Source organism: Anolis sagrei, chromosome 1 (assembly GCF_037176765.1).
Source record: "Anolis sagrei isolate rAnoSag1 chromosome 1, rAnoSag1.mat, whole genome shotgun sequence".
Lineage (NCBI taxonomy): Eukaryota > Metazoa > Chordata > Lepidosauria > Squamata > Dactyloidae > Anolis > Anolis sagrei.
Genome location: NC_090021.1, coordinates 260,919,084 through 260,934,367, shown reverse-complemented (window position 1 = coordinate 260,934,367; position 15,284 = coordinate 260,919,084). Strand labels below are relative to the sequence as shown.

The 15,284-nt window shown below is 37.3% G+C and overlaps 1 protein-coding gene across 2 annotated transcripts in view; it reads right to left on the bottom strand.

The window, feature by feature from the left end:
- Positions 1 to 15,284, bottom strand: part of LGR4 (leucine rich repeat containing G protein-coupled receptor 4) — a 91,913-nt gene that overhangs the window by 13,686 nt on the left and 62,943 nt on the right. For both annotated transcript variants that reach the window (XM_060766011.2, XM_060765994.2), the window contains 7 exons: positions 11,194 to 11,409; positions 9,617 to 9,688; positions 6,887 to 6,955; positions 5,110 to 5,181; positions 4,941 to 5,012; positions 2,036 to 2,104; positions 284 to 355 (listed from right to left, as the gene is read on the bottom strand). In XM_060766011.2, coding sequence (XP_060621994.2) covers positions 284 to 355; positions 2,036 to 2,104; positions 4,941 to 5,012; positions 5,110 to 5,181; positions 6,887 to 6,955; positions 9,617 to 9,688; positions 11,194 to 11,409 — 642 coding nt within the window. The remainder of the gene's footprint in view (positions 1 to 283; positions 356 to 2,035; positions 2,105 to 4,940; positions 5,013 to 5,109; positions 5,182 to 6,886; positions 6,956 to 9,616; positions 9,689 to 11,193; positions 11,410 to 15,284) is intronic.

The window sequence follows — 15,284 nt, the reverse complement described above, 5'->3', positions numbered from 1 at the left end:
TGGAATTTCTTGCAATCGTACAACATTTCAAGAAGACTTGTGCAATAAAACGCTCCTAATACCAAAATTTGGCCTGACATATCTTTTATTTTTGCCAACAATTCATTTTTCCTTAGCACACGGTGCTGTTTATATTCCAACTGAAATCTACAACATAAAAGATGACCAACGTCTAGGGTTATGGCAAGAATTAATGTATTGGATTGCATTCATAATGAGAGGCAAATTCACTTCATGTAAATTGATTTTCCTCTGAAATAAAAATGAGTAAGCATCTACTTACAAAGTTCGTAGTATCTTTTGGTCTTGACACAAATCAATGGGAATAGTGCTTATTTTAGTGCCTGTAAAAGTCCTGTTTAATAAAGCACAAACATTTGAGTAAACTTTGAAAGGTCTATATTAGTGCTATTTTAAAAGCAGCAACCTTTTGAGAAGATTAAGGATATCTAAACACTATAAAATATTTCTAATCTAAGTGTGCCTTTGAACAAATGCTTTTGTAGAACTGATTTGGTTAATCAAAAACTGACCAGTCTAAACACATCTTCCATATCAATTTCTTAAAAGCTCAGTTTAAAAAATTAAAAATATTATTAGGCATAACAGTAGTCACATGCATACTAGAACTGCTGAAAATTATGTCTTGTTGGCAGTGAGCAACAATGCTGGTGCCTACTCTTGGGTATTTCTGAAAGTTGGAGTGTTCACTGTAACCTGGAACAAGCCAGGCACAGAAAACTCAATGCTTTGTCCTGGCTTTTCTCTTTGCTAAGTCATGCTCCCAAAGGTAATGGCAAACTCTGCTTTAAAACTCAATTTTGTTGGAGAAACAAACCCACATTCCTGGACCTGGCAATTAATATATATTGTCTCCCAGCCCACCAGTTGATGTACGAAAGATAAAAATAATTAATAAACATAAACATTTTAGAAATAAACATTTTAGAAATAAACATTTTAGAAAGAACAGAAAAACGTTTTAAACTAAACTAAACATGTTTTTTTAAATAATTGGAAATAAAACAGACGGTGTGGTTTCAAACACCAAAGGCCACAAAGTACAACATTGTTTCTGCTGCCTGCCAGAGACTCAAAACAGATGGAGCCATCTTAACTTCTTTGGTCACAGATTCCCAAAAACAGTGTGCATGCTGGCCAAGGCTTGTGAGTTACTCATACACACAACAAGGCCTCTGTTGAAGACCTCAAATTTTGGATAGGCCCATAAAAAAGGAGGTGATCTTTGGGAAATTCTGACTCTTAAGACATTCAGGATATTCTAAGCCTAAAATCAGCAATCTTGAATTGACCTTGGAACCAAATTGGAAGGCAGTGCAGTTCTCCTGTAACTGGTATAATAGTCTCTAAAATGCATACTAAATACCAGTCTACTTGTTGTCCTTGTTATTATTTGCAACTTCTGGATATTTTTTTCAAAGGCAGCTCCATAGAAAAAGATTACATCCATGACTAACACTAGCAGATCAATTCTTTGCCGCAAAGGCTACAGTTGACAAACCTGTTGAAATCAGTGCTGTCTGACCCATCAGAAGCAATCATAAGAGAACCCACAAACCAGGAACTTGTTCTTTCAAAGTGTGTGCAATTCCATCAGGAACAGGCTGCAATCGCAGATAAACTTTCCTTCTGACCAACACCATGTCTGTCTTACCTAGATTAAGCCTCAGTTTACTCACCAACATGAGTGATGCATTTCTAATTATCAAAGTAAATTCCATTTTCAAGGGAAACCAAGTGGGAACAATGAGGCAATAAGCCCCAGCATGCTTACTCTTTACCAGCAAAATAAATTTAGAAATTCTGATTTGCACAACTTTTAGCATTAGGGAAAAAACCTACACTTCCTCAGCTTTATGTTCACATTACTGAACTCCTTAAAATCAAAAGAAGCCGTAAGCTGTTGATAAGAAATAAGGTTTTCTAGTCAGTAATACTTTTCTTAAGACATTCCAAAGAGGAAACATGTTTTAGTTTAGTTTAATTTCATTAGACTCTCGTGTAAAGCACTTACAGACTCTCCAGATTGCTTGTTCCTGTCAAGTTAGGAAATGATTGTACCATGCTGGCTCCACGGATTACTCTGAAGAAGAAGCAGAAACATTATACATTACTCATGGCTGAATCACTAGCTTGAAAGACAGCTAGTGTCACAAGAACACAGACATTTGGACCACAGCCTGATGAACACATATTTTAATGAATAATATTATAAAAATATCCATATATCAGGGGTACTTTGATTATCATTTTCCTGTATGGCAGGAGGTTGGACTGGATGGTGCACATGGTCTCTTCCAACTCTATTATTCTATGAGATGGTCTGGTTTGTAAAATATTGTTACAAGCATTAAGTATTCCAAAATGCAAAGCTGTTGAACCATTAATTTAATTTTCCATAGGTCCTCCTGCAGCCCTTCTGGAAAGTTCAGAGTGGAATAAAGAACACAATCTTATTACCTACTCATAAATGTATGTGGCAGGGAGAAAAATATGAAGGAAGTATGGTGCTTCTAAAAAAGATCCATCACATTTCAATAATATTGGTTGTCAAGGGCATGCTAAAACGAATTAGATCTTAGTTCTAAAGTGAAGATAAAAGAGTAATCTAAACAACATCCCTGTTTTACTTCAAGATGAAATGATCTAAACCAAATCCTTATTTTACTTCAAGCTGGAGGTGGTAGTACCAAAAAAACCCTTTTCAAACACACTTTTCAGTTTCAGTTTGCTTGATCAAGCTTGTCAGCTTCATGTTATTAAAGGGTGTACATTTTTAAAGGGTGTGGGTACTCAAATGAGCTTATGCAAACATGCCAAAATATATGATCTACCATCCTCTACAAAATGTTAAAATGTTAAAAAGAAAAGGAAAAACAATAAGAGAGGAAGGAATGCTCGCAAGGAGGCACAGTAAAACAACAAATAATTTATCCATCTAAATTCATAAGAGTAAGTAAAGGTCAGTAAAAGTTAGCACACCAAAGTTATAATGGTATGAATTAACAATGGAGCAGTGAATGCATGCGTCAAAGGCAGTATGGTAAGAATACTATAATGTAACCTAACAGGAATAGCATCTGTACATAATGAGACACAAAATGGAAAAATATATGTAATTACAAGGGATCTGTGAATAACAGTTCTGTAACCCGGCTATACAATACAAGGTTCAAGGAAAGGTAAACTACATGTTCTGCTTGATTAAGACTTAGTCATGAATCTAAGAAGTCTTAACAGAGTCTTGATATACAAAGTTTCCATGTCAATAAAAGTAATAGTTCCTCTATATTCTATGCTGGTCAAAACTCATCTGAAGCACTGTGTTCCATTCTGGGCCTCTTACTTTAAGAAGGATAGAGAGAAAGAGAAGTTTGAATATATTCAGAGAAAGACAACAAGGATAATATGGGACATGGAAGGCAAAACATATTAACAATCTCAGAGGTGAGCAAACTGGAGTTTTCTAGATGTTGTAGCAACGAACAGCAAGCATAGCCAATGGAAAGACATGATACAAACAGTAGTCTATGAAAATTAAGCTGCCCATTCTTGGCATACAGGATCTACTGAGGAAACAATATAACTGCTTCTATAGTCACTATACAGCAGAGTCCTTTCAAACCATGTATATATCAATACTTGGTCTTCAGAGAACAAGTTGACTGTCTAATTTATATTGGGCAAAATAGAGGACAGAGTTACTTCACTGATCTTTCATAATTACCAAGGTGCAACACCATTTGTTTGTAATGGTATTCACTTTACTGCATAACGTCACAATCATAATTCCATTGTTAAGGCATCATTACAATCATGCCTGTGGAACAGATTTTATCAGCCACATCTATTATAATTATGAGGTTGAGAGTGCTCCTGTTGTTTCTGGTTTTGCAATATTAAGCAAAGCCATTACCAACATTCCCATAATAGCTTCATTATGACTACTAACTAGGCCAACAGAATGACAGCCAGCTATAACAATATGAATTATGCTTATTGTAATCTTGCTGTAGGTTTATTATTTTCAAGAAATAACTAGCCACAGTGATAGAATATTCCAAAAGATGAAATGCCAGCAATTCCAATAAAATCAACAGGATTTTTTTAAAATGTAGGCAGCCCCTGATTTACAAATATCCAACTTATGCATGACTTCTAGTTACAAACATGGAGGGGAATAGTGGCATTAGGTGGGTGTAAGAGCAGGCGTGCCAGCCAGCAGTGTGTGCCAGGCCTTTTGGAGTATTTGAAAATCTTTAAACATTTACATGCACAGGTAAAAATAAATACTACATTAGGACAAGTATCTGTCCAAACAGCATTTAAAGTAAAACACCATGCAATTTTGTTTGTTTGTTTTGGTTAGTATGGTGTGGGAGTTAGAGCTCTACCGTGAGATTCTTACTGCTGTCTGTATACTCATTAGAAAGATTTAATCTCACTTCTGGTCCCAGAGATAACAGGAAATGTAGGGGAATCTACCTCTAGGAAAGGAAATTCACTCCTGTGAGTGTTATCACAGGAAAAAGGTGCCTTCAGTGAAACTTTATCATCAGTCCTTGTTTCCACAACAACCCAAAATTTTCAAAATTCAATTGTCACAAGAAAAGGAAGTAAGGTGAAATCTTCTAAACAGTGACAGAGACAGCAAAACAAATGATATGGGAGCGTAAACCCTTCTCTGTGCTATCCAAAACAAACAAACAAAAATCTGACTGGAGTTACACTTAAAATGTACTTGTTCTAACTTACATACAAATTCAACATAAGAATACTCCTACAGAACATATCCTGTTCGTAACCCAGGGCACCCTGCATATGCATTTAGGACTGGAGTCTGAAAAATAGGTCTTTAATTTTTCATAGATAAATAAAAGAGGTAAGAATATTGTAGAATCAACCGAAAGAGTACTTACAAGGAATGCAAATCTGACAAGTTTTGAAAAGCTGAGTTCCCAACAAAGGATAATGGGTTATCATACAGGTGTCTGGGTTAAAAAGAAATATATACATATGTGTGTTAATCCAAAGAGTTGTTTTTTATCCATTAAAGGGAAAATATAGTTATTTGTGATAAAAACTTACATCGTTCTTAGAAGTGGATTCCCTATAAATGCACTATCAGGAATCATGGAAATGGAATTACTGTGAAACCCCCTGAAAAACAAATATTAGAGAGGGGAAACACATACACAAACAATCAAAATCTGATAACAAGTTGCAACATGTCAAAACAAACCTAGGGTTAAATCACCTACTAAGCACATAGGGATGACAGCTCAAACAAAAAGTATCTTCCACACAAGCGTGGTGGGACCCTGTACGTTCTTCATGGTCAAAACCTAGAAATAACTTTTTTGGGGGGTGGGGATTAGAACTCCCAAATTTCCCATACTAGAATAACCAGAGGAACTACAGGTCAATAAAATAACTTTCTTTCATGTAGAAAATGCATGTAGAGTTTATATGTGAATGTGTTTGTGTGTGCTCGTGTTAATTATGAACTGCAAATTCCATCATTCCTCATCATTGGTCGTGCAAGCTAAGTCCAATGGAAACTACAATTCATAGTATCAGGAGGTCCAAAGATTGACCTCATTATGGCAGAGACTGAACAGACCAAGATACTGAATTATAATTTCTTACTGAACAGAATAGTACCAGGATATTTTTCAACAAATCTCAATGTGTAAGTAAACTAGAGGTACAGTGTTCCCTCACTTATCGCAGGTATTATGTTCCAGGACCACCCGTGAAAAGTGAAAATCCACGAAGTGGGGACGCTATATATGTATATCGTGTTCCGAGGGTGAGGCAGAAGCTAGGAGAGATTTAAAGGCAACACGCACTTCTTTTTTTGCTAGCTATAAGGAAGGGGCTATAAGGCCATGATGTACATACTACTTTGTATCTCCTCTCTCTTTTTTATGACTGGCTGCCTCTCTCCCGAGGGGGAGAGTGAAACCCCTTCCACATTCCATCGTTGTCAGGAGGCAAAAACCCGCAAAACAGCGAGTCCGTGGAAAACGAACTGCGAAGTAGCGAGGGAACACTGTATTGATTTTAAAATGTAATCTGATTATTCAGGGAATTCCTAGAGCAGTGGTGCACAAACTGTGACCTTCTGGGTGTTTTAGACTTCATAGCCCAGAATTTCTCACCACTGGACAAGCTGCCTAGGGCTTCTGGAAGTTGAAGTCCCAAACACCTGGTGGGTCACAGGTTGTGCATCAGTGTCCTAGAATACCCCTGAATGTGCTACTTTCCATCTCCCCTGTCAATAGATATAGCTCTGAACAAATATTGTTTTACACTCTTTACATTAAAATATTATAGTATAAATTAAGACAGGTGATAACCTACAAACACTATTAAACAAGCTGAGATTTGATTTTTGAAAGAGTAGATTTACATTCTATTGAAGAAAAAAAGCACCAAAGCTAAAATCTATGTGTATTCCATTTATAGGTAAATCTGTCAAGCTATAGAATGTAAATGGACTTTTACAAAAAGCAATTGCAAAATCTGTTTCTCAAGAACTTTCTCGGCAACCTAGTCAAGATTAACGAAAAGGGAAGGAAATAACGAAAAGTGTTCCAGCTAGTTGGTTTAGCTACCCGGGGGGGGGGGGGGGGGGGGCAATAAAAAACTATTATGATACAATTATTATAATCCAAAATCCAGTTCCACTTTGATTTTTAGTTTGACTGACAAAACAATAATAGTAATAATAATAATAATAATAATAATAATAATTTCAGTGTTCGACTTGTGATATGAAATCCAGCATATAAATCTTGTTTGCTGTGACATACTATGTTTTTGTGTCAGTAAAAGTAATAATAATTTCAGTAGCACTCACAATTCCTTCAGACTTGGAAGCATTTTAACTGCTTCAGGGAATTCAACCATGTTGTTATAATTTAAATCCCTGGAAAAAAAAAACATTGGTAGCATTATGCAATATGGTCTTCCAAAATCCAAAATTTAAGTCAGAACTACACACATGAAAAGACACATAGCTGATAAAAAGCCACAGATATCATAGATCTTCAAGTCATGTAGTACCCTAATTTCATGATTACACGTAAGCACTAGCCACTGTCCTCAATTTACCCGCATGTTTCATAGAATCATAGAGTTGGAAGAGGCCTCATGGGCCATCCAGTCCAACTCCCTGCTAAGAAGCAGGAAAATTGCATTCAAAGCACCCCTGACAGATGGCTATCCAGCCTCTGTTTAAAAGCCTCCAAAGAAGCCTCGACCACACTCCAGAGCAGAGAATTTCACTGCTGAACAGCTCTCACAGTCAGGAAGTTCTTTCTAATTTTTAGATGGAATCTCCTTTCCTGTAGTTTGAAGCCATTGTTCCACGTTCTAGTCTCTAGGGCAGAAGAACAAGCTTGCTCCCTCCTCCCTGTGGCTACCTCTCACATACTTATACATGGCTATAATGTCTCCTCTCAGCCTTCACTTCTTCAAGCTAAACATGCCCAGCTCTTTAAGCCGCTACTCATAGGGCTTGTTCTCCAGAACTTTGATCGTTTTAGTTGCTCTCCTCTGGACACATTCCAGCTTTTCAACATCTCCCTTCAATCGTGGTGCCCAGAATTGGACACAGTATTCCAGATGTGGTCTAAGCAAGGCAGAATAGAGGGGTAGCATGACTTTTCTGAATCTAGACACTATACTCCTAATGATACTGGCCAAAATCCCATTGGCTTTTTTTTCTGCCGCATCACGTTGTTGACACTTCAGAACTCCCTATGGCTGTCAACACCCCAAGACTCCTGTTGGTTCATGTTTAACTTGTTGTCCATGAGGACTCCAAGATCTTTTTCCCACGTACTGCTCTCGAGACAGTTGTCACTCATTCTGTATCTCTGCATTTCCTTTTTTCTGCCTAAGTGGTATATCTTGCGTTTGTCACTGTTGAACTTCATTTTGTTAGTTTTGGCCCATCTCTCTAATCTGTTAAGATCATTTTGAATTCTGCTCCTGTCTTTTGGAGTATTGGCTATCCCTCCCAATTTGGTGTCATCTGCAAACTTAATGATCATGCCTCTTTGTTCACTGACCAATCTGATGTATAAATTTCAATAGCTGTTACTTGGTGTTGAGTTAAAAAAAAATAGGCTTGCGCATTTTGGCTGAATCTCAACCAGCTTTGACTGACCAGATTCCGATACCCTCAAATCTGTTTTTGTGCACCTCCCAAAAATGGGTAGGAAGCCAGATAGCTGTTTTGGGTTTCCAGCTGAAATATACAGCTAAATCTGTCCCACTGGCGGCAATAGGGAACTTACGAGGCTCCCCTTTCTGTTCCTGAGACCCTTTCCATTCTTCCCTTCAAGGGAGAATGGGTTTCAGCAATGGGGTTAAGGCAGCACCCTTCCTGGGACCCTTTTCTGTTTTCTCTTCAAGGGAGCCTGAAGCAACGGGGTTATGGAAGCAGACACAGCTTGCGTAAGACACATCACAGCGTTCTTCTATTCCAATTGACCCAACAGGCAGGGCTCACAGAGAAACCCCATATGAGCAGCACAGGGCAGTCTCTTTGCACACCACATGCTCCCGAAAAGGGGAGAAGGAGCTGTGATTGGCTGCCTGTTACGGATGGGAAACCGTGACGGCTGGGCCCTTGCCATTATGGCCACCCGAAGAAGCTAGATTGGCCGAAGGAAAATGGCTAAAATGGATATGTGCAAAAGCTGGAAGAAGGTGGAGGTACAAGTTATTTTCTAGGAACTGGAGTGATCGCAACGACAGTGCTTCTCAGGTGGCAATGCTTAACCAACAAGCTTCTGGACCAAATGAAAACATTTAAGTAAGCCCCACTTTTCCTGCAGTCTTAACATTCCATTTTTATCTTTCTCTAGTGACCTTACGCCCTTCTTTTTTTTGCATTATTTGTTCAGTGAGCTAGACCCCACCTATGGGATTCCAAAGTATTGCATAAACAAATCTCTCAGTAGATTCTGCTCTTCCACTACAAGGGGGGCAGTGTTCTTGCCCCTTCTATACCTCTGCTTCATTTTTGCCTTATTTCTCTGAATTTTCTGACCTAATATTTCCACCTATCATTCTCTTTTGTAGTAGAAGAAAATGGGCTAAAGTGAACCAAAACCAATCTTGGTGTCATGGACTCATATCTGGTGTGTTGAAGACATTAAAGAAATTTCCAAGCCTTCCTCGTGAGTAGTTTTAACTGCTACTAAGGTTCTGCAGTCATCACACTTGGAAGTTGGAATAGTTATGGGATTTCTTTAAAACAAAACTTTCACGAATTCCTAGTCATCATGGCCATGGCTACTAGCCAATAGGCCTGTCAAGTGGACACAGAAACTTCTTCTACCTCTGCTGCCAAACGTTCTGCCCATGCTGAATAACTTAGGAAAGAAAAATAAGCTATGCTGTGACCAGTTCAGTGTTTTGCAACAAAGCAATATAAATATTTCTATAATACAACTACCACAACGTAATTATAAAACTAAGCCAACAACTTTAAAGGATTGTCTCAAAGTTTGACAGCATTAGTCTTTGTAATGTGTTTTATTCAATTACAAAACCCACGGGCAGGAACAATACTTACAAAGTTTCTAGATTGTTTAATCCATCAAAACAGTGATGTCCCAATGTTTTTATTTTATTGTTATGGAGATGCCTAAAGGAAAACAAAGGAAAAGGAGAAATCTATTGACTCAGTGAGGCATGTCACACAAATTACGCTTTTAATAATAATTTTCATTCATAACAAAATGCACAGGCTAACTCCCCTGCAAAAAAAGGAGTAGGTGGATTTCTTATACTAATGCTAATAATAATAAGCCAATTGTTATCATCATTTATAACACCTGTTTTACCATAGGGTAGAAAATCAACATGTAAAATAAGGAACAAGAATAAAACATTTCATAAATATACATGAAATAAAATCCCCAGCACCTATCACTACCCATCTCAGCAATTTCAAACACAGGTCAGCAGCTAATTGGTGAATCCAAGAGGAAGATTGACAAGTGAGATCCTTCTCCAGCTGGAGATCCAAAGGAAGATAATTCCATAGGTGCAGAACCAGGTCTTGAAAGGCTTGCAACCTTCACAGAGCTGTGTACATCAGACAATAATGTTTTGGCTGTGAATCTGAAATTCCTAGGTGTTCCATACCATGCAAGCCAAGTTGCCAAATATTAGGGAAGATTAAAGGGCAGAGCCTTAAATATCAGAACCAAAAATCCAAAACAGGCCCTGATCTGAACTTGGTAGCCAGCGAAGGACTGTAGAAGGAGAAGAAATGGTGAATATTTAGGGGGATTTAAACCCCAGATAGCACTGTTCTAGATTAAAACCAGAAGTAGATGAGAACCAGACGACAAACCTACCAGTAGGATACTACAATAATTGAGGTGTGACATAAACAAGGTTTGGATGATCAGATGAGCAATCTCAAATATCAAAATCTAGAGATCCCATGGAAGTTAAAAATATGGAAATTACATTGTGCCAGTAAAGGAGTAGAGGGACAAAGTAACTACCATAACAACGCTGTGGAATCATGGAAGTTGTAGTTTTACAAGATTGTGATCCTTGTCTGCCAAAGAGTGCTGATATCTCACATGAATGGCCTTTCTAGTCCCAACACTCTTTTCACACACTGGCCAACATTGTGTTCTTTGAATCAGAACATGACAGCAATAACACCCTCCTACTCACATTATATTCCCCAGTGACTGTTATAGAGGACTACTGCTTCAAATATATTATTTAGAAGTATTATTTGTCAACTGCAAACATGGGCAAATTATCAACTGTAGGAAAAGGATGCAAACAAATATTTAAAAGTGCATCCTCTCTTTTCAACAGGTAACCAAATTTTCAAAGCCAATTCCCATGAGTCCTTCATTAGGCAAGATTATTCTCATATACAGTAAGGTTCACTAAGTGATTGCTTTAGGCTAGCAGAATCGCACCTTTTATTTGACAATACAGTACTTTTATATACAAGTTAGTGTTAAGCAACAGATTAATTGAATTTCCATATAAATCAGATTCCTACTCTATTTATTTATTTATCGTGTCAGGAAAAACCAGACATTTGTATTACATTTTACATACATTTGTATTACATACAGAGTAGATTCCTACTCTGATGACAAACTAAACACTTACAGAACAACAAGGCTTGATAGATTTGTAAATGCAAAGTCAGGGATGTCAGTTATTTTATTGAGTGCCAAGGTTAAGGCTTGTAGGGAGGGAAGATTGCTGAGTGGAATAACAGGGACTTCAGTCAAGTTGTTATCATCCAACCACAGGTGACGCAGTTGAACCAGGCCTTCAAAACTATCTTCTGGCACTGCAGTAATGTGGTTAGCATCTAAACGCCTGCAGAGAAATGATATGAATATATAACAGATCATACAAAAGTATGAGAAACAGACTTTAAACAAAAAGCTCCGAAGACTGGAACAACATGAGTTTTAAAACTAAAACTAAATATACCTCATGATGAGCTGAAACACACATGCACTCCATCACCATGCAGACGAAAAGCAATAGATTATGCACACAGCAGATGTTAAATATCAGTTCATGTACTCGACCACTGAGAACTGAAGAATGTATATATGCAGCTGCAAGCCCACCACAAGTAATAATATCCTCAATGCATATAAAACTGACCAGAAACCTCAATATAGGTACTCTCTAAATTTAAGCTGAAAATATATTTAATTAACAAGGATTTGAACTATCTCCTATGAAAAGACATAGTTGTAAAATATGTTTATAAGGTTAAGAGTTTACTGTTATCTTTTAATTACTGTATATATTTATATATAAGTTGGAAAAAATTGAGAAGTCTACTTAAAACACATGGGTTGACTTATCCACAGGTCAATGCTAGAAACAGATGACAATAATACTGTGCTCCCCACCAATTGGGATGCTTGAGGTAGAATCATGGCAGACATTTTTAATAAGGCAGCTTGACAGATGAGGCTTATGTGCTGCATTTTTCAAGCTTTCCTACGCTGCTGCGGAATGCTGCTCAGGCGGAATAAATAGTGAGGAAGGAAGAAGGACTGCCTTTCTTACTCCAGTTTGGCCAAAAAAAAGGTAATATGGCAGGAGCACTGCTTCCATGCCTACCCAGCCAAACGGGGCTTCCCGTCTCCACCTCTTGTCATTGACTTTGTGCTGGGTCCTTCACAGAGGAAGGCTGCTTTCTTTGTTCTTCTCTCCTTTTTTTCCAGGTTGCATTCTCATTCTTTTTCCTCATTTATATTCATTTCCTTATATTTATTTGTATAGACATTTTAAGATCAGCAATCCAACTTACATTCTACCCCAAATTGCAACCACTTAAATAAACCTCTCTTTCTTGTTCAAGTTTCCTAAATATGTTCACTCTTGTATGCATTTTTGAAAAGGGAAGAAAAGATTGGGTTGTTATATGGCCCAAATTTTTACCCTCAACAGGTCATAGAAAAATCCATTAAGTTTGGCCTCCAAACCTGCCCTCAGCTTATACATGAGATCAACTTATGCATGGGTGAATATGGTTAGTAATTTTTTAAATAGCAATCTTCCATGTAATATTCCAAGTAAACTGTATATATTCATTTTTAACCAAAATAATGAGAACCTTCTCTCTTCATGCTGTACATTGTTACCCTATTATTTATTTATTTATTTATTTAGAACTTTTATATACCGGTTTTCTCACCTAAAATATTCTCACTACACATTCTAATCATCAAGCCACACTAATGAATTATTATGAAATCAATATCAAACAACTGCATACACTTTTTCTATATCTGTATCTCATTCTCACAGATAGCTCCCCATGGGGGGACATGAGAGAAGATTCCCACAAGGATGGTAAAACATCAAAACATCTGGGTGTCCCCTGGGCACTGTACTTGCAGACGGCCAATTCTCTCACACCAGAAGCAACATGCAGTTTCTCAAGTCGCTTCTGACATGATATATATATATATATATAGAGAGAGAGAGAGAGAGAGAGAGAACCTTAGTGTGGGATATTATTCAAATGTTCAAGAAAATATTATTAAGCATCTAAGCAGTTACCAGTATGTTACTTTTACCTAATTCTGACACATGTTCAGTAAACAACACACCTGGGTCTGTTAACCTGGAACTCCAAAGCAGCAGGGTGAGGCAAAAGAGAAATGGTAGTATTGTTAAGTATTTACTCTTTACCCACCTTGCTACTTTCATCAACACCATCATAATTTATACAGCACCATTAATGCATATGGTACTTTATAAAAATAAAATAGTAAAACAAATCACCCTGTCAAATATGTACAACCTAATTTTGAAAAAAGAATATATGGAAGGAAAGCAATTCATACAAAAATGAGAAAGACAATGGACCATATTATACGAGTACATATAATCTGAATGCACAAATTATGAAAGTAATATTAAATTGAAATCCCCAAAACTTTAAATAATAAGAAGTGGTTTAATTGAGAGTTAGAGGACAATGGAATCACTGCCTAGTAAGGGTTCTGAGCCTCTTTACCATGTTGCAATAAAAGATAGTTAAGAATGATAATTATAAGGAGAGTATGATGCCCCTATTAAAGCAGCTCCACTGGTTGCTGATAGGTTTCTGGTCCCAATTCAATATGCAGATTACAACCTACAAAGCCCTAAATGGTTCAGGCCCTGTCTAGCTTCATGATCACATCTTCCTGGGGAGGTCCTCCTCTCACTTTTACCACTGTCGCAAGCACAGCTGGTAGGGACAAGAGAGAGGGCCTTCTTGGTGGTGGCCCTCTGATTTTGGAACACCCTCCCCAGGGAGATTAGGCAAGTCCCCACACTGTCCTTATTTTGCAGGGATCTGAAAACCTGGATGTTCCAGTGATCATTCGGGAATGATTAGTCCCTAGTGATTTCAGCCCAATCCCTAGGTCGCCAGATAGTACTGTTTTGCACTTCAACCCCTGGCCCTATGTATGCTGTTTGCACTATTTATTTATTTATTTATTTATTTATTTGAACTTATATGCCGCCACTCCCCTGGGGCTCGGAGCGGCTTACAAGAACAGGCTAAAATCGAACACAATTTAAAAACAATTTAAAACAATTTAAAAACAGCAATATAAGAGATCAAAGGCCCATCAAAACAGGTATGTCTTACATACTCTGCACTATCCCCTGCCCGGTCCTTTATAGTTTGGTCATGCCCATGTTAGTAATCCTGGTCACTGAGTTTTGTTAAACCTGGTCTGATGGAGCTTCAGTGCAATCTATTTTATACTCTTTAAAGTTAGTATGTTTTATCTGGGTCTATATTTTTACATGACTCTTCATATTCTCTTCTGTAGCTTCACCACCACTGTATCTACATGACTCATAAAACTCAAGCACATCATTATAGAGGTAAAAACCCTGGTATTGACACAAGCAGTCACCTCAGAGTGTACAGTGGAGATAAACTGCTTTAAGACAACTGATGTCTGGCATGAACTTTGTTCTTTTTAAGTGCTACTTCAGAAACCACAAGAAAATCACTCCAATAACTGTGAAGTAGCTATTAGATGTGAGAGGGAAACACTGATAAGGTTGGATACAACAGAAATCACATTATGACAAGAGCAGCCAATCCATTATGAGTGAACAAGCACTTTCCCAACTTGTATGCTACTTGTAGTACTGCATGCCTTGCCATTTCAGAGTAAAACTTATTTAATTTCATAAATGCAAACACTACGGTTTCTAGCAGTGGATCACAAACATGAGAGAAGACACATCTGTACCTGTAGTCCATTTGGCATTTGAGATATGTTTTGCACCAAAGAAGATATGCCTGCAATAATTACTTCTGTAAATACTTCTAATTTAGTGACTATGATATTTGTATAATGACTAATATTAAATATTTAATTTTGCTATAATGGCAAATTAAGTATTTAGGACGAAGGTTGATTATTCATTTGTCACTTAATTCAGAAAGGCTATGCAAAGGGAAGGTACTTAGTTTACACTTTCTAAAGAAAGTAAGAAAGATCTATCTGATGTAGATTTAACACTCTGTGATCACTTTGTATATAAATAAATTGATCACTTTGTATATTAATACTTTATTAAAAATCCCATCACATCAAATTAATCACATCAAATTTAGACCACATGCAACATTGTTAATAACTGACATAATTCCCCAAGTGTTGTACTTATTTGCAATATCTGTGGCTCGCATACATTGGTGGTCTGTGCTT